At 34.7% G+C, this 24,978-nt stretch overlaps 2 protein-coding genes across 4 annotated transcripts in view; one reads left to right on the top strand and one right to left on the bottom strand.

Moving 5' to 3' along the window:
• LOC113236741 (elongation of very long chain fatty acids protein 4-like) overlaps window positions 1-9,412 on the top strand; it is a 19,758-nt gene extending 10,346 nt beyond the window's left edge. For 2 of the 3 annotated variants that reach the window (XM_026472907.1, XM_026472906.1), the window contains exons 2-6: window positions 1,525-1,601; window positions 4,578-4,768; window positions 4,974-5,048; window positions 8,146-8,445; window positions 9,088-9,412. In XM_026472907.1, the coding sequence (XP_026328692.1) occupies window positions 1,547-1,601; window positions 4,578-4,768; window positions 4,974-5,048; window positions 8,146-8,445; window positions 9,088-9,258 (792 nt within the window). In that variant the 5' untranslated portion in view covers window positions 1,525-1,546 and the 3' untranslated portion in view covers window positions 9,259-9,412. Of the gene's footprint in view, window positions 1-447; window positions 606-1,524; window positions 1,602-4,577; window positions 4,769-4,973; window positions 5,049-8,145; window positions 8,446-9,087 lie in introns of those variants that run through there. The other variant, XM_026472905.1, reaches the window with a different exon arrangement.
• A 2,518-nt stretch (window positions 9,413-11,930) lies between these two features.
• On the bottom strand, window positions 11,931-24,624 carry LOC113236583 (elongation of very long chain fatty acids protein 7). Its single transcript, XM_026472720.1, has 5 exons — window positions 24,470-24,624; window positions 15,433-15,623; window positions 14,623-14,703; window positions 12,794-13,093; window positions 11,931-12,603 (listed from the first exon to the last, which is right to left on the bottom strand). Exons 1-5 carry the CDS (start codon window positions 24,576-24,578, stop codon window positions 12,328-12,330), a joined length of 957 nt encoding a protein of 318 aa, XP_026328505.1. The 5' UTR covers window positions 24,579-24,624; the 3' UTR covers window positions 11,931-12,327.
• Between the last annotated feature and the right edge of the window lie 354 nt (window positions 24,625-24,978).

Here is a 24,978-nt window from a genome sequence, read left to right on the forward strand (position 1 = left end):
GTGCACGTGATTTGAACGTTAAAATCATGGGTACATTTTGCAAGTAGATGGGTGTCCATGTGTAATAAACAGTGATCGGCATTGAATGCGTTAATTTAGCTGAACTGAACAATAATGTAGACATTCTACAAGTCCCGGGACTTCTCAGAACTGATTTTATTTTTGAATACGCATATTATTTATTGTAATTTGAGTATATTGGCAGTTGCAGTGGTAATTAGTTAATTATTATTTCCTATTAAGAACTTGCTACAAATATTATCTCAAAAACAAATTTTATACGCGTTGATGACTGGTATAGCCATATAGTTTATGTCTGAGCTCGCATCTCTTTTTCCTTTACCGTCACAATATGTGATAAGCCAAAGCCGTATCAACTGCCAGTGACGTTAAAAAAATAGTGTGTGTGACGTTACGTTTGATTAGGGAAATCTTTCGTTCGCAACTCCGCAAGTTTTATCATTTATCCGTTATCATTTATCCGCGCCTCCGCTCGGTATTGAGCCGTGAGATTACAAATATTCATGGTGGCGTTATTTGTGACCGGCTCGTATGTAAATGTGAAGCAGAGTTTATGTCAAGCTCTTGGGCATTTGGATCTGAAGGTTGGTGTTAGTACGGTATCTCTTTCCTTTTACTTGCGAGCTCACCTATCCCACAGATCTCCACGAGTTATCGAAGGCAATTTTTTTTCGATTTAATCTAATCTTTTTCCCACTAAACTACCAGTAATCTTTGCATCACTGTGATGCACTAATAGAACTTAATAAAACTAATCCAAAAAGTGTACACTATACCGAATAAACAACTATGTCTGTGACCACAATTAGGTATTGTAGTAATTGGTAATTAGGTATTGTTCCGATTCGATTAATAGGGCCGGTGTCGACTGTTACCTACAGACCACCTTAGTCGAGTTACATATATATACCCATCTGCACAATGTCTTATATATTTATAACAAATAAGCCCGATCTATTTGTCTTCGTAAAGTAATTGCAAATATATTGTTCGTATATAAAAATAGCAATAGTAAGTATACTTCAAATTCTTTCAACACTGATCTGTATAGGTACTTCGTTCGTCTACGGTTCTTTCGCGTTTCAATCTTGCTTCACATTTAGTGAAGTAGAGACATTTGCGTGCCTTTTATATATAACAAAAAAAAGTGTATAGTAAATTCTAATCGCGAAAATACTAAGTCCTGCATTTTGGTTGAGAATAACATTTAGTATAAAACAGCATTGTACCAGCAATAATCATCAAACATCCTATCTTTTAACGTCATTAGGTATTTTACTGTACCTACGCAGGCACAGTGATAGCTTTATGAACTTTACCGCCAACACTAAATTCACATTTGGAAAGTTCTTTTGTAATCGCCATTTATAAACAGGTTCATCGGTATTTCAAAAATTCTATGCATTAATTTCTAATTATGAGTGACACATTTTATTTCTTTTGTGACTGTTTACGGGAGTGGATGTGAAACAAGTGACGATCAGTTTTTCTTTTTATTTCCAGACAAATTATTTCATTGTGAAAAATGGCTGCGGTGTTCGGCGTTAAAAGTCCTATGTGGGACCTGAACAAAAGCCAGTGTAAGTTTCTTTAACAACTTTAATTTAAAATAACTAGTCTCTCAGTGTACTAACTACAACTCTTGCAAGTTAACTCAAATTATTTTGTATTATTTAGCTGAGTCAAAATTTTGCAAACATGTAACTTAACATAACTAATTTTTGTTTGAGGTGTTTTGGTGTCGATTTTTGTGTTTTTTTTTTATTATTTCTTTATAATACAAGGTGGTAGGAAGAACAAGTCGTGCGCCTGGTGTTGAGTAACACGCCTATCCATAACATTTGCAGTGCCACTTAGAGCTTTAAATAGCACAGATCTGAGGGGCACTGCCACCGTCACCTTGGCCTAAGTTGATAGGTCCCATGTGCCTGTAATTACACCAGCACCCTTACCCTTCAAAACGGAACGGCAATGTTACCCTAGATGAACTCTTTCACAAGAAGCACAGGCTCAGTGTGACGGGCGCTGTGGCAGTGCCCCTCAGATCTTTGCGATATAAAGGTCTTAATCTCTGTTATGGACAGGACTAGCTTACCATCAGGCGCACGACTTGTTCGGTCCACCACTTGATAGTATAAAAAAAGTGTTATTTTGGCATTTATAATATAAGTTTTGATAAAAGATTCAATTAACTTAAATTTCGTTTATGGCTATTATTTAATTATCTATCTGCAACTCACGTTTTTACGAAACATTTTATTAAAAAACATAAACTTCAAATTAATGGGAAATGAAGTAAAATTGTTATTTAAAATGAGTGTCAGGTTAACGATTGTTATCTAAAATTAAATTATAGAATGTAAGTTAATGAGTGATTTTTTTTTATGAAAAAAGTTTTTATTAAATAACATTATATTTAATGAGCAGTAGGTTACATTGATACGATACATAGTATACACACCATTCTAGTAGCAATAGAGCTTTTTGTGAAAGACTTCGCCCAGGGAAGTGCTACCACCTTACCTGTATCTGCCGCTAAGCAGTAGGCAATGTCAGCATTAATGTGTTCCGGTTTTAAAGGAGAATCCCGCTTGCACATTACGTTCGATCCGTATTCTTTTCGAATCGGAGAGTATACAAAAACAGAAAAGTCGGACAGTCTTCGGATGTCGCTTGAATTAAATAAACTTAAACTAGGTGATCCCTGTAACACTTCATTTTAGGTTTGTCGTAGGGATGAGGTATAGTCGATAGATTTTTAGTGTATTTGATTTTTGAAACAAAAGTTCTCTCTTGTAGTTTTGTTTTTATAACGTATTCTGAACGACGTATAAATGTGTAAAGTGTGTTGTGTTATTTTGAAGGCATATACAAAGAACTATAATTCAAATGTAATACCAGTAGATATTTTAGTAAATTTCAAAAAACATTTACCATGATCATTAATTTATCGGTTTCAAAAAAGTAACAACACTGATATATCAATCATTGCCCGTGATTAAAATTCTTACTTTAAGAATGGTGAATACACTATTATCGAAAACTTTTGTCGATTTACCTCATCTCTAGCAATTGCAGTGCAATGAATTAACCTTTGCACGTTGGCGAACAAAATGTATGAATTTTGAAAAATATGTTTTGACGCTTATTTCTTACAAATAAATATTGATTTACGTGTTCTTTTTACTTCAATTCAATGTACAAAAGCGCGGCTTATGAAAACAGTTCACGTATTTCATAAATACGTAAATCAGTTCACGTCGTTACAAGGTTATATTTTGTAGATTTTTGGGAATAGTCACAAAGATCAACCTAGATTATTTTTAGTACAACTATTTGTACTTTCAATCTCCGTCAACTTTTGGCATTGTTAATACATAATGAAGACGCAGAAGAAATAAAAAGTTTTAGATACGCCTTCTCCTGTAGGACTGACTTATCAGAAAACATTTTGTAATAATTACGATGAACTTAAACAAGATAAGAAGAAATTTATATATAGTTATAACTGAATGGGTGTGCCCATTTTAAATTTCACTCTATATATACGTATCCATACATATCGATACGTGCTGCAAGTGCTGTTTCCCGTCTTTCCTCCGCGCAGCCGTCACCGCCTTTGGGACTCAGATCGGACGCGATCCGCGAAAATAATAATCCGAATCGAAGGTATTCTCGACTTCTGATGACAGAATTCTGATTTAGCGTCCAATCTCTCATGTAAATAATAGTACGGCTACTTCGGACCATCATTTCTCGGATTCCGAACGAATACGGATCGGACGCGGTGAGCATACGCTCTAAGGGTGCTGGTGAATTTACAGGCACATGGGACTTGTCAACTTATGTCTCTAGGTGTAGGTGTATTATGGACAGGCGTGTAGTTTGCCATCAAGTGTACGGCTTGTTCGGCCTGTCACTAGATATTATAGTCACAAGACATTACATATCACTAAAACGTATCTGATCGTAGTTATCACGGTAACTCCTCACAGCGAAGCTATTTTCCTAAACCTAATTTTAGGCAATCGTTTAACAATCTATTCTAATTTCATGTCCCTCAATTAGCTGCATGATTTGCAATAAGCCAAGACAACAAGAAAGGTCAAAGAGTTCGTCGCTACTTTGAATTTACTATAAGTAAATTTTTATAAGTAATATATTTAAAAAAAAACTTTATGTGCTTAATTATTTCTAAATGGCGAACTATTGCTATTGTACTTGCAAATAGTGAGCTTCAAGTAATTGAATGAAATTTTAGATATTGTAGTTTTGTTATCGTTTGTAACCAGTAAACAGACGTCGACGCAATGGAAAGTAATTACTGCTTGACACCGGCTGCACAATGCCCTTTTGCGGTACTAAGAAAACACGTGCAACATCGCAAATGCTTTCTTGTGTCTATAGTCTTGTATGCCTGTGATTAAGCTAGCTCTAGATGGAACACAGCAGAGAGCATTGACAGACATTGAAAAAGACAGGGGGAGCACGTCACAGAGGAGAACCTGATCATCAGTAATTGCAAATTTTCTCAATAAAAAAATAATATTTTTCAGATGACGAAATCGACGACCTACCTCTCATGTCTACACCTGGTGTAATCATGATGATCCTCGCAACTTACCTTCTCTTCGTACTAAAGATCGGCCCTGACTTTATGAGAAAACGCGAAGCATTCAAACTTACCAAAGTTCTGATAGTTTATAATGCTGTCCAAGTTGTCGCTTCAGCGTTTTTAGTACAATATGTAAGTCTTGTTATCTAAGAATATCTTTATTTATTCTACGAGATAAGTAAAAAGTATAAATAAAAGACATGAAGAACACAACAAAACACAACATAATCTAAGCTTTCGTCATCGAATCTCACTTTATCACAATCTTATTTTTGAAAAAATACTGTAATTTTTAAAACAAATTTTGCGTTGTTTTTAAAAAAAAATTCTCTTACAGTACTTAAGAAGTTTACTACGGACAGGATTGACTCCACAGAAATGTTACATGGGTGAGGAAAGCTATAGAAAAGAGGTGAGTATAAAGTAATTGGGCCGTAATTATCTACCGGGCTCATATACTTTGTAACCTAGTTTGTCGTTAATAGTAATTTATATTTCTTTAAAAAAATATAGATGAACCATCTTGGGTCTAGAGGTAGGGGAAGACCTAGGAACAGTACCACATAGACCACAGGAAATGTAAGCATGAAGTCGGACAAGGAAGTTCAGTAAAAAGCTCCCAGCAGAGAAACCTAGAAGAGCTACCTGTAAAAACAAGAGCAATTCTAGTTTGCAGTCAGTGCCCTAAGATACCTGAGTTTGCCTTTTTTTAATATAATATCAAGTGACAGGACGGACAAGTAGTGCGCCTTACGGTAAGCGACACGCCTGATCATAACAGTTGCATTGCCTCTCCGAACTTTGAATCGCAAAAACATTGAGGCGCACTGCCTCTGTCACTCTGAGACAAGTCAAGTGTTGACAAGTCTCATGTGCCTGTAATTTCACCGGCACCCTTCAAAACTGGAACACATTGCCGACATTACTGCTTGGAGGCAGAAATAGGTAAGGTGGCAGTACTTCGTAGTTTGCCTGGCCCAACTAACCGACCATTTGGTTAAAAAAATGTTGATCTTAACCTTTAACCTGTGAGCAGGAAAATTCATTTTGGTATGACTTCCAGATTATCCGGTACATATCATTAGTGACCAGTAGCGAGGCGTCCATATAACTCGATTCCCACCGGCTTGCCCAAAATTTTCCACGTATTATCAAAACACTGTACGAGACAGCGCGCATACCCCACAACTTAAAAACTTTACTCAAAATATTCATTGATAAACGTGTAGTAAGTGACCTGTCCTTGATAATACGGAGCTTGCCGATGGATCTTATTACCAATTACAGCCCGAGTTAAACCGCTAATTTTCGGCTTTCATTTCATTCGTAAAACCTACGCGCATCATCAAAATTCACGTACATATTCGCAAAAGTTCGCTATCATACATTGGTAGAAAATGGGTCGCCGAAAACCCGCTAAACTTGTCGCCAATATGTGTCTTAGGAAAAATTGTTGCCTAGTGTAAAACTTTTTGTTACTATTGTCAAATATTATAATACCATATTAATTTAAAAAAGGTCTATTAGTATTTGGTAAATATTGAACGATAAAAAGCGTTACAAAAATTTGTTTGTTTAGGTGTTTTAGGGTCGTATTCCAGAACTCTACTCAATACTCAAGTCAGGACTTAAGCAGACTTGAGTATGATTTCAAGCACTGGAAATACGGCACTAATGGCAAGCTCTTGAGTATGGTTTTCAGTGCTTTAAATCATACTCAAGTCCTGACTTGAGCATTGAGTAAAGTTCTGGAATACGGCCCTTAGTTTACTAGGCCTAGCCTACGTAAAGGAGAAGCTCGTGTTAATTAGCAGTTTCAGTTAAAAAGCAAAGTGGCAACAATTGCATTCACTTGTCGCGATATATCTTTCTAATTAGTGGTCGCGATTCTCGCGATATGAAAGTTTGTTTACAAGTAACGAATTGTTAAAATAATGTAATAAATTTTATATTTATCGTTATAGAACCAGGGAAATTACCTTTAGTAGTGTCCTGTCTGTTAATGAGTGATGATTTAAGATTCGCCAAGGCATCTTTTCAAGTACTATAATTAATTAAGTAATATAACTATTTATTTGTATATGGCCGCTTTAGTCTAATTCGATTGTTGTCTCGTTGATTATTTGCTTAATGAAGCAACATATTTTTCAAAACTATCCTTTGGAAAAAAAAATGTTATTAACCAAAGCCTGTGCCGGCCAGAGATGAAAATTGATTACAAGCAGAAAAATCGTATTTTCAAACACTCTCGTAATATTTTAAAAATTCTCTAATATTTTATGACAAATACAACTGCCTGATAATCTCACAAATTAAATTTCGAATATTAACTCTGTGTCACATTTTTTTACCCTTCCCGTATCGGTTGCATCAAAGTAAAAGATTATTTATTCCATAGGTAAAATAAATTTACAATTGAAAACGTCACATTTAAGCTACTGCTCGTTCACTACGCTGAAGATCATCATTGCAGAAGATCGTTTTAGAAGCGAATTTATACCTACTCGCGAAATTGTCAAAAAGAAGAAAGATTATAAATTTTGGCTATAATTTCGTTTATTATATATTAAATTTGTAATTAAAACGCGAGTAACTTTTAGAACCATACGGTCGGCTATGGGGTCAGGTATCTTAAGGCATCGGCTATGCCTTGCACTCTACTAAGTGCAGAAATGTTTCCTCGTGTTTCTGATAATATTCATCATCAGCTTACACACATTCATTGCTGGACGTAAGCCTCCCCTTGAGCACGCCAACTCTCTCGGTCTTGTGCCGCCCGCATCCAACCGCTACCGGCCACCTTTCTCAGGTCGTCCGTCCATCTTGCCGCAGAGCGACCTACACTACGTTTTCCTTGACTTGGTCGTCATTCCAGAACAAGTCTGCTCCATCGGCGATCAGCCCTCCTGCAGACATGCCCGGGCCACCACTTAAGCTTATCGATTTTGGGAGTTATGTCGATCACTTAGTTCTCTGACGTATGACCTCATTAGAGATTCGATCTATCAGAGAAACCCCAAGCATAGTAAGTACTGCCACCTTACCTATTTCTGCCGTCAAGCTGTAATGTCAGCATTACTGTGTTCTAGTTTTGAAGGGTAAGGTTGCTGGTGAAATTACAGGTACATGGGACTTGTCAACTTATGTCTTAGGGTGTCGGGCTCAGTGGCATTTCCCCTCAGATTTTTGCGATTTAAAGCTCTGAGTGGCACTGAAACTGTTATGAACAGGCGTGTAGCTTACCATCAGCACACGATTACTTGTTCGTCCCGTCACTTGATATTATAATAAAAAAGCCTTACTTTTTACACTTTATGGGATTGACTACCTGAAGATGTGGCTAAACTGATATATTGCTGTCCTCTAATTCCCTTGATCATAAATAAAACCTTTTTATTAGGAAAAATCTACCATTTTTGTGTTATCGACTTCTAATCATTGGCATTGGCTGTATTAAAAGTATTATAATTTATGCACTAATTCTAAAACTCTGATGTTTTCTTTTTCAGATACTTTTAGGGATTTGGTTTTATCTCGCTGCTAAAGTAACCGAGCTCCTTGACACAATCTTCTTTGTGCTCAGAAAGAAGAATAATCAAATTACTTTCCTTCACTTGTACCATCATTCAATCATGATGGTTGGCACTTGGGCCCTTTTAAAGTACTGTCCATCTCAGAATCTTTTCTTTATCGGATTCATCAATTCTTTGGTACATATATTTATGTACACTTATTACGGACTGGCAGCTTTGGGACCTAATGTCGCGAAATATTTAACGTGGAAAAAACATATGACCAAATTCCAATTGGTAAGTTTGGTTAACGTCACGCTCGGTACTTTGTGTTTATCAGTGTAAAAATTTATTTGAAGATTTCATAATATATTTGGGTTTTTCCAGGTTAGTTTTCTCTACATAATTTGGGTAATTTTTTGATTTAAGTATTCGCGTAAATTATCGTGAAATATTAATTAATATTTCAAGTTACTCACACTCGAATATTGGAAATACTTCATGACAATATTCTACAATAATTCGATACATCCAATGAGCTCTACGCCAACATCATTTTTGGACCTGATTTATTTTTTGTTTCTTTATTTTTTCACAAAATTCGTTTTTTTTGTTTCTTTTGCAAATTTTATTTTTGTTTCTTTATTTTTTCACAAAATTCGGGGAGCATAATATTACTAAATAAATATGGCTGTTTCCAAACATAACAGAAAATGACCAAAAAATAAGTTCGCATAGAGTTCATTACAGGTATCGATTTAAATAATAGAAATTGCCACCAAAATTAGGTAAAGAAAAGGAATCTGAAATTATCCATTTCAACAAACCAGGAATATCTTATTTGTAGAAATTAAAGTATAATTTTTTAAATCATATTATTAGCAGATAACGCTTGTTTTTGTAGAAATGGAATTTTTAAATTTATATTTCTTTTTTTAGATCCAATTTGTCTCCATCATAGTCCAGTACGTAATCAGCACCCGAATCTCCGATTGTCCCCCAACCAAAGGAACTGCGATCTTCGTTGCTAGTAATACCTTCGTATTTCTACTGCTCTTTTTGAACTTCTACCGCCAAAAATATATTCAAAAGAAGCCCAAAACAAATTGAATTATGACAAGTACTAATTGGTTCTCACATGTAATAAAGCAGCTGCAAGTTCAAAATTCTTGACACTTAAGTCCTGTAAGTAACGAAAAAAAGAAAGTTAAGTACTGTAAGTCCTTTCCTCGTAAATACCTATATTATGCCCAGTAATTCAAGTAAATACAACTATTATTTTGTATAAGCCTTTCTTGATGTCATAATTAATAAAAAATTATGAATATAGAAGATTTATTTTTTTTAATTTCAACATTATGTCAACACTGTCAGCTATTTGAAAAGTTTTACAAATTTCTATATTTATTCTTCTCTATGGTGTTGCAGTTATATAAAGATCAAAACTACAAATCTTTTATTTATTTTTTTATTTATAAGGCATAATTAAACATGTACAGTACAATCAAGTTACTACGCCTTCAAAGTGTGCATTGTTTAAGCAAATTTTACTTGTAGCAAAGCTAGACTACGTCGTCAGACCTGGTCAAGTTCGATTCCAATCTTTATCATCTTATAGTGTAGTAAAATTTACATACTTACATACCTAACCGACGTTAAATAAACGCAAAGAGAAAACATTAAAGTGGAGAATTTGGTGATGTCGGTGTTCCAGTATCACGCGAAAAATTACGAGACTATCAAAATGTTACTTTTTTTGGCATGGACACGTACATAAAACACCACAAATTACGCCCAAACTCAGGAGAGCAATAAATGAAGGCCATACAAACTGTTCTCCCGGCCCGGGAATCGAACTCAATACTTTAAGGAAACAAATTTATATCCACATCAACGAATTACAGCAACGAATGACACTCCAGTGTAGACTAAAAGTCTTTTTGACACAGTTTTATAATAAGATATGACTATAATCCGCCCCTATGATATTTGTTAGAGCGGTCACACGTGGTGATTTTTAACTGCGATTCTAACGCATGTTTGTGGAAAGTGGAATTGTATCGCGGCACTAGCGATTTATAGGCATAAGCATCGAACGCACGTTTGAATCGATGCAGACACGTATGTCTACCGCAACAAAATGGCGCGGACGGGTGAATCTTCAATACCACAAAAAAAAATCACGACTGTACCATGATTTCATCGATACCGTATCGCTTTGTATCGCGATCGTATCGCTGAAGCTGCGGCGGTATCGCGTTTGTATTGTGATCGTATCACTGCTTAAGTTGCGCGTGTGGGAGGTAGATTATTTTATTAGTGACAGTTTCGCTACTGCACAACTGAATCTCTGCCAACGCGCTGTTAAAAGTGGCCATGTTTAAGCGACATATTCGGTTTGGTTGATTCTGCATAACATTGGCAGTGTTGAATTAGTCACTTTGGAAAAATATATAGTAAAACTGAGGATATGCACCGATTACTATACGATCAATGATCTTATATTGTATACGGTGAGAAAAATCGGTTTCTAAAAATTTTCACGATAGAAAAAAACACAAACTTACTTAGAAATTTTACAAGAAATCCGCTGTATTCAATATGTACTTGACATATGGCAATGATTTTTTTTATATCAACAACTGAATAGAATACGTATACTATACTATGTACATTTTTCAAATTACTATAATTTCATTTGTAAAAAAATTATTTCTGAAATAAAGCCGGTGTCCCTGCCTCTCGCCTCAAGCAAAATCAACCATATTAGTACGAGATAGGTTTTAATTCGAGCAGAGTTGGTATCGACTCTTAATAAAGGTATATACAATAAGGCAATAAAAAAGAACACATTTTTAAAATGACATATATTTAACGAACGTTATGTACGGTTACAATTTGCTACATAAAATTGTGCGAATCTATTAGAAAATATGGAAGTCTTGGTGTAGGAAAGCACTTTCATATATATAAAGTTCTAGTTAAAATAAAAGTTAATTTATAACAGTATTTAACCACATCCATTTCTTAATACCTCGAACCCTTGATTTAAAGAAGACATAAGTATAAACACACCACAATTTATAACAATGAAATTATAAAAAATTCACACTTAATTCTTCAATTCAACCTCAAGAAAATTGTCCACAGATAATCTTGGCTCAGGAAAATGACCATTTTTGAAAACAGATTTGTTTTTCTAAGGAAATTAAAAACGTTTGAAAAGAAATAAAATACTTAGAAACCTTCTTGGAAGAATTTTCTTCTCTCCACAACTAGTTACTTGAAATGGAAGACGTTTCATACAAATGTATCACTAGCTTTTATTTAATTGACAACAATTCCACATTTAATATGAAATTTAAGTTGTTTAATTTCTTCTTCAAAATCCAGTAAAACGTCGTTATGATCTTAACAACCCTCTATATTATAATAAAAATCACGCTGAGAGTCCTGTGTCCCGCTTTGAAAGAAGTAATAGTTTCTTGCATCCTAGGTACATATCATTTAATATATTACGATATTCAGAAAAAAATATACGTACAGCCAATTCACTGTCGATTTACGATCACAGAATTATCAATTTCATAAATTCTAACAAATATTAGCAAATATTTCACTCTGAATATCATTAATATTCGAGCGTATAATTCCTAAATTAATTACCTTAAAAACATTTTATCTATCATTTTACATACTCGGTTAAATTCTCTAACATAAGTTATCGAACGCCAAAACTGAGTATAAATTAAACAAAATTTTATATAAAATAATTACACGCATAATTTGGTTTTTAACATCAAAATATTACTTGTTTTAACCTAAATCGGTTACCTTGGCATAAAACCAAATATTTCATTATACTGAATAAAATTGTTACTTATTCAAGTTTCAATCTTTCACAAAATTCATTGCAAATTTTGTCAAAGTCTGAACATGGAGCCATGTATCTTTACCTAACTATTTATATATCAACAGTAAGGTGAGATTCTATAAGAATCACAATATTGGCTCTACTTCTATCAAGAGCCGCATATCTATTACATAAAAATCTTGAAACTTTAATATAATAGATGGCCCTCCCGAAGACTAAAGAGCTACTGTACATATTTAAGACTTCATTGCCGCTTTCATTTCTCTCATGCTAATTATTAGAATAAAACGAATCACATGTTCTCCTTACATCTCCTTCTTGTCTTCTTTCGTACTATTGTGTTTGTTGTGGCCATTTTTAATACCATTAGCATTACCATTTTCATGATTTTTGGTATCTCCAGCGTTAAGTTTTGCTTTGCCTTTATCTCCTGGTTTGCCATAGGCTTTGTAGTAGAAATCGTAGAAGAGGTAATAGAAGAATATGGAGTTAGGCAGGGTGAAGACAATGGACCAACGTGGGTAGCCGCAATCGTAGAAGACCAATTGAAACGAATGAAGAAAGGCGATGCAGAACTGGAGCTAAAAATAAATAAAAGAACAATCAACTGAAGTATTCATCAATTATCAACGAATTAAGTACCAAAATGGTCAAAATCAAAATATGAAGTTTCTTTGTGGGTTTAACTATTATTGCACGGTTTAACTTTTGGTTAACTGTTACAAGTATTCAAGTTAAGATACTTGTGATAACTAATTGTTAAATACATACCATTTGCAATGTAGTAATATGTCTCTTCCAAAACAAGTACTTCTGGAATTGAGGTCCACAAGCGGCTAACATGTAATACGTATACATAATAATGTGAACAAAGGAGTTGATAACACCAATCAAGGTTCCATGTCCTCCTGGGTAGTATTTGGTGGCTCCCCAAGATATCATCGGCATCACGGTGTGGTGATACAAATGAAGGAAAGTGATTTGGTTATTCTTCTTTCTGATTACGAAGAAGACCGTGTCGAGGAGTTCGGATATCTTCGCGAGGAAGTACACGTAGACGCCTCTAGCTACCTGGAATATATTAAAAAGCAAATTGACTTTACTGTTTTCTATTAGTAAGATAAGATAATATAATCTCATACAAAAAAATGTCACGCTCGTTACTCGGAAGCTTATTTTGATTCTTAATGCGCTGATTCATGAATGGTATCAAGTAAACCCGCGGTGCGATTGTAATAATATACGAATGGGCCAACAGATGGCAGCTATCGAGGTTATTGCTCTTGTTAAGGGGATGATTATATATACAATAACATATAATAAAATCGCTAAGAAGCTGAGTTAGTTACTTTTATATTTTAAATAAAAAGTCCGTGATAAAACGTTACTTAGTTACGAGAACAAATTCAAAGAAGTGCCATCTATACAACTGATTGAAAACTAATAAATTAAAAAGAATACCACAGAAAATCCTTCGTTTTGTTATCTTTTCAACAACAATTAAATGTTTTCACCAATTTTCATAATTGCAAATAAATATTAATTTCAACATTCCTAAAACGTTGTTTAAATAATTTTGCATTTCTTTTTTATATTTTATACTTCTTATTTAGTATGACGCCTCAAATTTTCGAGATTCAATACTTTCTTCTTACTTCTTACTTTTTATTTTTTTCAAAGCGTCGCCATCTACAATTTTAAATATGTACTAAAGTTAATTTATATGAATTGATACCCCATGGTAATACTACAAACGTAGAAAAATGATCGATTATCGATTGAGAACATGAAAAATAATTTGCGCTTTCGTTGGTTTTAAAATCTGTACAAATGGTCGTCATACGGATGTGTATGGTTTTGTAACATTACCACCATTTACAATTACAATTTGACAATCACTTTCTAATTTAAAAATCGTCATTAGGTAGGTGACTACAAACTTAACCATTAAAACTATTTTACTACTCAGAATTAGTCATATGTAATAAACCCTTATTGAATGCCGTCAAAGTAATTGTTATTAATAATAATTCATCGTGATTAACGTTAACGTTAGTACGGTCATTAAAGATATAATTGCTATAGATAAGTCGTTATTATTACAACGACGCGTAAATCGATTGTGAAATGACATAATACAGTTAATTTACATCATTAGTTTATAGCTCTTAAAGTGAAAATTAAAAAAGAAACAGAAAACGGAAAGAAATTCTCGATCTATCAGAATAAGTACTTGTAATCTATTAACTAAAAGTTTTACCCCACAGGGCTGGCACAAGATCGTATGTACGATATATAAGAGCCAAAACATAAAGGTCATTGTGGACTTTAAAAATAACAACCCTAATTCTTATTTTTTTTCTTTGTATATTTTTGTCGGGTAGTAAGGGAAAAAATATTTTCCCGAATAGGCTAAATAGTAGAACAGAAGTTCGTTTCGAAGTGCAAAGTAAGTATCTGTAATTTGGCGTCGGTTTCGACGTATGATGTAATTCACTAGGCTGAATTTTTCAAATGGTAATACTTTTCCTTGAAACGACCCACAACGGCAAAATATCTATGACCCGTCAAATTTTACTAGACGGTTAACTGAAACTTACTCTCATAGCTTCTGGCGATCTTGAAAAGTCCACGCCCTGACATTTCCAACTATAAGTCCTTAACCAACCGGCATCCAGACCCTGAAATTCACACAAATATATTCGCTACATAAATTTAATGACACTTATTCTAAGGTTTCTTTATTATTAATACAGTGATCGATCAAATACAGAAAAAATACTTCGATCCAACGACTCGAACCAGTGACTGTTGCCTCACCGTGGTTCAAATCAGCACATCTTACGAATTTTTTGCTATCAACCTTTGCATTGAGTTCAAACTCTTTGTATTGAGGCTTTCTATCATAGCGCCACCTGTGACAAACTTATGAAAGTTTCTTTACTCCGTTACTTTACAGCTACCAGAAGACTAACAGAGATGTCGCTATATTCATTGCAATATTCATAAAAACAATTTCAAAACCCTTAAAACAATTTCTTTCAAGATTTGCTGTACACCTGTACTTTACAGATGCCAATAATAAATACTTTACAATACCGTCCAGCTTGATTTTCATTGCCTCTCCCGATCGGAAACTGCGTCTTTTCCGAGTCAAGGCGCATAATTGCGAATCACAACTGGCCGATCGGAAACTTTTGACATTTTTAATCGGAACAATAGTTAATTTAACTCACGAATTAGAAAGACATAGTAGGAGTCAGGTTCATCTTCTCACTCAGAAATCCATCTGATTTCGAGACTACCCGGTCGGATCAATTCAGATTTGAATCAAAATCAGGACGCAGAAAATGTTTGGCATTTAAAAGTATGCTTTACTTAAAAAAAATAATATTAAACAAAGAACTTACCTCATAAAACAACCAGCTGCTGACTAGCACTTGAATGAAATTGTAAACGACCAAAGTCTTTTGAAGTTGGAAGGGCTTTTTATCAGCCATATACCGCGGACCCCATTTCAGTGTGAAGTACAGGTACAGTCCGATGATGGTCATACCTGGCAGTGGACTTTTGATGAGGAACCAGTCATTGGTACGAGGATCTGTAAACAAGAACAAAATATTTATTGCATTGTCGTCATGTACCTCACGAAACCCTCCCCGCACGACGTATCCTGTCTTTCCTGTACGTCTGGTACAGCCTGGGTAACAATTCCCGATTGGATAATCCTCTTACCACGATGGCAAGCATAGTGTATGCCATTTTGATTGGTCCGTGATGCCATCGATACAAGAGGATTGCATTTTATGATGAGAACTTATATACGGATAAGTTTTTGCTTCAATATCAATGGCAGGCGCTTTGCATACCAATTCGTCGGACTGACGTAAAAAAAAACAAGATTAGATTGATTGTTATAAATATTATTATAAAATAATTATTCACTGAAATTATTTTAAACGCTCTTTGTATAACTAAAACGAACAAGATAATTGATATTGTTCGGACCTATAAGAATAAATTAGATTATTCTCTAGATTCATCATAAAATTTACAGCTCGCGAAAAAAATTTTTTACGCTTTCTATATTTAATAATAAAAATACACTTAAAATCAATAGCTTTGGGTCTGGTATAATCGTGGCAAGTGATCGCTATTGTTTTGAAAATAGGGCTCATTCAGAGTACAGGCGCGGGCGCGACGGCGGGTGCGGGCGCGCTGGTCTTGGCGTCTTCGTCATAATGCCGAAGCGGCTACGAGTGGGTTGATCCACACGTCGAAATCTCAAACAGACGCTAGACGCTAGACCAAGCACTGTGAAAGGTACGGGCGGACTGAGCCAATATCTCTACCCGCGAGTCGTGCACGGCCACTGTGGACGCAACGAGCCTCTACGTACATTTGATTAAATCTCTGAATAAGGCCCATGATGGTGGCAATACTAGAGAAATAAGCACGTTTAGTCAATCGATCTTCCCACTATTTCTATATGATAAAACATTTCCATCTTACAGGAATTGCAGATTGAAGCACTTCGTCACCTTTCATACTCTCATCTGAATCTATCGGCTACAAATTGAATCAAAGAAGAAATAAGTAGATTCGGGCCCAACGGTGTCTTTAAAAAGAAAAGAAATTATTTTTATAAAAAAATAGAAACAGACATACAAGGCTTAGAAGATGGAAAAAAATAAAGGAATAGTCTAAGATACAGGGTACAAAAATAAACTGACTGTACTTGACATTCAGAGAGTTGTCTTGACAAACACAACTTCATACATTTCTAAAATTAAATTCCGGTTGATATTCTACGTTTTGATCTTTACGATGCTTAAAATTATAATGAAACAAAAAAGAAAACTGGTTCAGTTCAATGTACTTGGACGAGAAAATCCTTGGTAGTGCCCCGTTTAGTTCTTGCAGGTTGTTTTGATATATACGATATTTGAAAGATATATTGTAAGAGATATTTAAATACGTTTGTACAAACAGAGTTGTTCACTTTTTCTCCTCAGAGGAATCTGTCTTCTTATTTATTTTTTTACAGTACAAAGTGACGGGACGAACAAGTCGTGCGCTTGGTGATAAACGAAACTCCTGTTCATAACAGTTGCAGTGCCACTCTCAGCTTTAAATCGCAAACATCTGGGTGGCAATGCTACTGCGCCTGTCACCCTGCGACATAAATTTAAAAGCCCCACGTGCCTACAATTTCACCAGCATACTTATCGTTGAAAACCGAAACGCAATAACGCTCACATATGACGTCGATTCTTCGTGTAATAAACAATACGTGTTTTTTTTTAATGATACGTAGTGACGCAACAGACTAGTCGTGTACCTGGTGTTGAGAGATACATCTGCTCATAGCAGTTGCAGTGCCACTGCCATAACAGCGCCTGTCACCGTGAGACATAAGTTGACAAGTCTCATGTGCCTGGACTTTTCATCAGTACCCTTAGGCTACCATTTCACCAGCGATGTACGACGTAGCTAGGCGGTGTACGAGGAAAAAATCCACCAATGGGATTGCTTCAATTTGCTTCGCTTAGCGCAACTCCGGTGTGAAAGGGTTAGCGGAGCTAAGTATTTGTACATACAAAATGGCGTGAAATGTGTGCGAAGGATGCGGGCGAGGAATGCGTGCCAAACGGTACAGGAAACTAGAACTACTGAAAGTATGACACTAACTGACACTGACACGTCGCCACCGCTCACCCCACCACACCGTACCCCGCCCGCGCAGAGCTGAAATTGTCCGTAATGCATCCTCGCACCGCGCCGCTGCACATCCACTCACTCGCTACCTCGCACATCTCTGGTGGAAAGCCTAACCCTTCAAAACCGGAACGCAGTAAGGCTCATGCTGACATTACGGTGGCAGAAATAGATAAGGTAGCAGCTGAATTCTCTCACAAGGAGTTTTACTGCTATTAAACTATGAAATAAAACGATTATTTGAGTTTGAGTTTAAATGTCCGTCTGTTGTAATTGCTCACTTATATCCTTGTAACACAATTAACTATTGCTATAATAATACATATAGACGTTTATAACTTAACGCCACACTATATATTTATTACCATTGTTTTGCTTAGACCATACTTAATAAGACCTATTGAATAAACTGTCTTATCTAAGAATGTAATTTTACCAGAGTTATTACTAACTTGGTACTTAATTATTACATACAAATAGTTATAGTTAGATTTTTAATTATCGATTGCAAACATAAAGCTAGTAATGTCGTTTGTAAATAATAATATTTTCGTGTTTATTAAATTGTGATGCGCTTGGGTTTTCTGTAGCAGATACGTCGAATTTCTTAGCGTGTACACGCGCCCTAATAAACATTTCAATCAGCCATGAGCCATGACCGTGGAACCAGTAAAAAAGCTCGAAATGTTGGTTTGCTTTTTAGCAATCGTAATACCTAAGAACTCGATAACTTCAAATTTCTACTGAGCAAATTGATTAAATAGATTCTTTAATACAACACTATCTTTATTAAATATTATCATCCTGTAACATAAAATCCGACTATAGTGAAGACTTGAAACTTTCTTTATGTGCACTGCAAAAAAGATTCCAATAAAGTAGAATTTTAGACTGTTTGACAAATTATTAACTGAATTAATCACAATATTATTTAATTACTTAAAATTATTGTTGCAGTCATTGTGTATGTTGTTGCAATTATCCTTGATAAGAAACTTGGGTAAATTAGTACAAAATACTTACTTTTTTATAAAGATATCTAATTTACAACTTTAGAAGACAAAGCATTAGAAAAAAGTAAATAAATAAATATAACGCATCACAGTCATCAGCGCAGGCAGGGTGCACTCATAGATTTAGTATATCCATACTAGTGAAACCCTGTGTCGCGGGTGCCATGGACACACACATAGACAACCTTAACAAATTACACCCAAACTCGGGAGGGACATAAATGTAGGCCATACACATATATGGCAATCCAGTTGGTAACCGTTCGGCAACGGAGGTAGTTAAGTAAATGAATAAAACAGAAAAATACGTGCAATATTGCAGTGACACAATATTGCCATTAACGTAGCGTCAGGAGTTAGCGTTCATATATATAATTGTGCTGGAAACAAATTTCAACAGTAGTTATCCTGTTAATTTTAATCACTTTTTCGTTAATTGTAAGTAAGTGATTTTGCACTTTTGGTTTAATAGAAAGGTAAAAATAATGTCACTCAGGAAGAACTAATATAATGAAGAGTAGTAATAATGACGACTTTGATTCACATGATTTAAAAAAATATTTTGTTTCAATTCTGCAACATACCGACATAAAATGGAACTGTCACAAAACAATTACACGATAATATGATAATAAACTCTTTGGTGCATCAAAATTGTAAAGGATACTGATGGTGATGAACACTTTTTTCACTTCCGTGATAATGAATACATATTTCTGCGATACAAGTTTATACTTGGTGCAGGAACATTATTATAGTTGTAAAGGTTGTAATAATCAAGTAAATAACCAGAAAAAGAGACGAAATGCCATTTAATTTGTTTAAAAATTATTCTGCCATATCATTACCGTGACAACTGCGCTCTGATTGGCCAGCCCGAATTCATACAATTGACGGGTGTCATTAATTGTTTCACTTCAAAACGACCAGTTGAACTTGAGCTTTGCTATAATGGACGAAAATTTAAAAATTACATATTTAATATTTAATTACCGATGAAATATGATTCCGTTTGTTTTGTAATTAGATGTTTTGCTGTTTCCCACACCACCGAATGGAACACCTCCAAGTTAGAGATATTATCTTTATTACAATAAATACATTTTGGAATATACGGAGATCTATACACAGGTCAGTTATTGGCGCTTTACTATTTCAGCTTTCTAATTTGTGATTTCAGTGCAACAAGAGTTGATATGCCCTTGAGTTGCCAGGGATGGAAGGCGTTTATTTCGTCTCTATTTCTGGTTATATACTCGATGGTTGTAACACTAAAACAGGTTTTCAAGGAGAGAAAATTTAACATAGTTTTTGATTCCCAAAATGTTACAATATATATGTTATAATACTATAATATATATATATATATATATATATATATATATATATATATATGTATACGAGCAGTTCTTTATTAATTGAGGATGACCGGTTTTAAATAGCCACAGTTCTCTCTAATTATTTGTTTCTTTAACAAGTAGTTGAATCTTAATTAAATTTCAAAAGCCATTGGTGTTGTTCTCCTTCTGAATCCTGTGCATTCTCCGGAGTAACAAATAAAAGGTAATAAACGTTTGTAATCGAAATAACCTCAATAAAATCTCATATGACACATTAAACATATAATATAATATGTACAATACATACACTAAAATCAAGTCTAAACGGGTAATAGGAACAATTAATTGCTACAAGAGATCTCTGGTCTTATGCTATATAACTACTATACCTACTTTTTGCGTTGATTCATCATTTCCATCCTAATTATGCACGAGCACATTCTTTTTTATACATTTTATACTTTTTATAACTTTTAAATTTGTATTCCTTTCGACGTTATGTTTTTATGAACGTTGTTGTCTTAAAAATCGCTAATTAAAATATGTTCCCAATAATCGCAAAGGATTACTATTTTCTTCTTTTTCTTCCTCTATTCGAAACCACTACAATTACTAAACACAATAATTAATCTACAATTAAATCAAAATTACAACTTATTACTATAAAATAAATACACAGTTGTATTGCATTTAACCTTTTGCACAATACAAATCTTCCAGCATTTTCCAGTCACGGTGGCGTTGAACAATTTAATTTGCATTTATGGCCGCATTGGACGTATAATTTCGTATTACGCAAAGACGTCGGAGGTTGTTAGTACTGTAGAAAATAAGTGAGCATCTAAACAGGTAAACCGTGTTATAATAAGTTCTTTTAACGATGGTGTTTAAAAAAATAATGCGCAGGATAATGGACCAACAAACCGGTCAACAAAATAGCGATTCAATTTAAGAAAAAATAAATTGATACGTTATTTTTTATTTTTCCGGTTGCTGTTTTTCTGTAGTCGAAATCTATACAATATTTATATTATATATTTTAGTAGCTGTAGAGCTCCTTATGAAAGACCGTCCAGGGAAGTAACCTTACCTATTTCTGCCGACAAGCTCTAATGTGCTTTATAGCATCCCGGTTTGACAGGGTAAAGGTGCCGGTGAAATTACAGGTAAATGGGCCTTGTCAACTTATGCCTCAGGGTGACGGGCGCAGTGGCAGTAACCCTCAGATCTTTGCGATTTAAATGCTCGTTCACGTCAATGTTGCGTTCGTCACTTGGTATTATATAAAAAAAAATTTGACTATTAATTTGTATAAAATTTTACCATTTTGATCGAAAATTACTGGATTTTAAGCGTGATATACAATTTCGAAACAATATAGAACCATATGCAACCAGCACAACTATTATACGTAAATTATTTTCTATGTCGTGTCCATGGACATGCCGTAGAATTTGATTAATACGTAACGAAGTTACATCCACACCACGTTTGTGCTAAACTATAATAATATAAAACGGACTTAGTACCCGAGCAAATAATGAGTAATTAATTTTTAATGATAAAAAAAACAAAAACGGGTTTGAGAATTTCAACAAAAACCTATCTATCGTGTTTATTCAAATTCTCAAAACCAGATACGTCATACTACTAAGTTCTTACACGACAGATTTTTTAGATGCATTATATAACCTTCTATAACCTCGTGTACATAAAAATGTACATAATATATGAAGTGATTCAGATCCAGACAATATTATTCCTATGATGAAGTAAAGTCCCGGTGTACATTATAATGAAAATGTCTCATTCAAATTTAGCGCTACATGTTCTATATGATCATAGGGTATTTAAAAAATACGTTTTTATACAAAACATTGGGCCTTCCGTGGCTTATTCATTGTATTTTGCTGTGTCTAAGAAGGGTAGAAGTGATAATCGAAGAAAAGATAGGCAGGGGAAGGCTAGGCGAAATATAGATCAGATAGGGGAAAATATTAATGTCGTATTGCATCAGGCACTGAAAGCTTGAAACAAATAATAATAATAATAATAGTTTAACTTGACTTCGCTCCGTAAATGCGTTTCAAACCAGCTAACAAGCTGAGAAGAATAAAGTAAATAATAATAATAAATCCACTCATAGTCCTGCACTAGGGAAACCATGTACCGCGGGTGCCATGGACATATACAACCAAACTCACGAGAGAAATAAATGTACTCCCTACAAATATTTCTCTCGACCCGGGAGTCGAACTTGGGACCTTTGCGTGGCAGACCAGCATGATAACCACCCAGGTATGAAGGCAGTTAAAATACACTGATGATAAATAATAAAATAATTTATATCGTGGAAGTGAACCGTATGAAGGTTTAAAATTGTACATAATCTCAGTACAGAGTACTAAAAAACCGATCTCAAAAGTACGTAGAATTACCAAGTTTGATTGAAATCGGTTACCGGAAAGTGCGCAAACCCGGATTCATCCCCTAGTTCGCCACTATACGGGGACTTGACACAGGAGGAAGAATCAGTTATTACCTGGTTTCTCCAATCTAAATGTTCCATTTAATGCTGTAATAAAAAAGATATAATGGCCTAAACTACCTTGGTTTTATGTATTCTGTCTAACCACAGTTTGTCAGAACAAAATGTTTTATAACAAAAAAGACGCGGGAATGACGTAAAACGGTTTGAATTGCGATTCAAATTTCGAGTCTCACATTCCCATTTGAAACCGGTCATGTGATTAAAATTATGGGTGGTTGTAACACGGATATGCGACTCTAAACCTTTGTCATCGCATTGACTTCTATGGAGTCGCATGCATCACACACGACTGTCGCGAAAAACCGACTCTACATAAAGACAATTTTGTGTGACACTATAAGCGACCCCGTGCACTCCATATATTACGTTTAAATCATGAGTATGTGTGAGAAATATCTTCGGTAATACTCATCAATGCTTGGTAATAAGTAATAAGATAAAGATGAAATAATTGTTCTAAATGTAAGCGCTACAGATGTAACACTTATTTGTTAAACGAAGAAGTATTGATTTTATGGTTTTATTCAATATTTACTTCTTACAAGATTATCAGTCGACTTTATACGAAGTTTATTATTGTAACATGGTAGCAGAAATGTCATTTTATTGAGTGCTACATGTGATTGTATGAATTTAACATAACTATATAATGTGTATAAGTTGCACACATCAATTCTTCGATTATCAAAAAAAGTCTCGGTATATTTAAGTAACCTCGCATCTGTTCTTGGGTACCAGAAGGCAGGAAAAGAAAGCGAAGTCGACAAGTTGGGCTAGCACGACAGCGACATAGAAGTACGAGATATTGCTATTCTCTATACGAAAATATTATCTCGCGCATTATGTCGGTTTCGAGCAAGTCGCGCTCTATCATGCTAGCTCTATAGAAAAGAGTTAGAGAGAGACTTGTTCGAGTAGGACAGGAAATGCGAAGAATAAAAAACAGGAAAGAATGAGTAAAAAGAAAAAGGGTCTTTTGCCCAATAAAAATCGAACAGAAAAATCCGTCTGTACTGTAACCTTTTTCAAGAGTGTGTTTAAAAAATTAACTAGTTTCAATGACGATTGTAATAATTAGTTCATTTAACCACACTATATAAAACATGTTATCGCTTTCTTAATATGTAAATTTGAACTTTATTATTATATTTTAAAGAAATCTGCCTACATTACGTTTCTTGCGTTTGATTTCAAAGAAGTTCGTCCGAAAATCATAGATAGATATTTTCCATACAAATTTCTTTAACCCACACATTGGCTTTAATGTCCTTTGTAAAAAATACATTTTGAAATGAAGCCAGTGTCCCTGCCGCTCGACCCAAGCAAAATGAACCGTATTAGTACGGGAAATAACTTTAATTCGGAATGAGGTCTTACGAGTTGTTTCCTCGCTGCGTTCGTCATTTCCTCTAAAAAACGCTGGGATTATGTTTATAATACATTAAACTCTGTGAATATTATATCTGGAATGTTTATATAAAATCTACATTATGATGGCATATATTGGCGGTGGCGGTATATTAGATTGAAACTTGTTATATCAATCGTCTATTATACCCAATGATCTTTATATCATGCAAGGATATGTCAAAGGTCTGTATACCATAAATTAAATTATATCCGTTGAGGGTTATGTCGACCAAAAAATCATGTCATTTATTGCTATACACAATTTTATAAATAAAATTATACTTCTGCCTTGCACAGTGTGCTTCTGGACAAACTCTTTTACAAGGAGCTCTATTGCTACTAAACGTGTGTGCGGCTAGCCTTCCCATACAAATTACAAATTCATCAGTAAGCTTCAAAGACGTATTGTACCCACCGGCTAACTCAACGAACAATCGATGATATGCCTTGGAGAAGGAGAAAGTGGTGTTGCTTGACTCCATGTTGGCTGCGCTACCCATGTCGTGTTTCCAACCGGCTGTCATGAACAACTCTCCCGCATTTTATTGTTGCCAAGTGTGCCGGTGATACCTGGAAAAAGATGAGAGGTTTCTTTTTAAGTACAATTTAATGTAGTTAAAAACATTTTGCAGGTACAATGACAATTATACTTAAATACAATGATTGTAGATTAGTCGTAAAATTTTCCGTCATTCGGGACAGTAGCCTGTCCCGCCTTAGCAGGCGTCTAATTGGCCATACTGCCAGATCTTAGTTTGTAATTTTTCATTGATAATTTAATTTTCTGACATTTTAGTCGATGTATTGTTATGTTTACGGTGGCCATTTTGAAACCATGATTGTAGATATTATGTTTGAGAAACTTAACCAAATTTTTTTTAAAAAACAGTCTGGGGATATAAGGATTATCATTGAAAATTTTAT

Source organism: Hyposmocoma kahamanoa, unplaced genomic scaffold, assembly GCF_003589595.1.
Source record: "Hyposmocoma kahamanoa isolate Upper Pololo Valley unplaced genomic scaffold, ASM358959v1 92, whole genome shotgun sequence".
NCBI classification, from domain to species: domain Eukaryota; kingdom Metazoa; phylum Arthropoda; class Insecta; order Lepidoptera; family Cosmopterigidae; genus Hyposmocoma; species Hyposmocoma kahamanoa.

Bases quoted from the DNA above. Each gene is read 5' to 3' on its own strand.
- LOC113236583 (XM_026472720.1), bottom strand. From the start codon at position 24,578: ATGACAGCCGGTTGGAAACACGACATGGGTAGCGCAGCCAACATGGAG. The intron at 15,624-24,469 runs GTGGGTACAATA...TCTTGTTTACAG, and splicing joins ATTGTTCGTTGAGTTAGCCG to ATCCTCGTACCAATGACTGG. The intron at 13,094-14,622 runs GTAAGTTTCAGT...AATATATTCCAG, and splicing joins GATCGCCAGAAGCTATGAGA to GTAGCTAGAGGCGTCTACGT.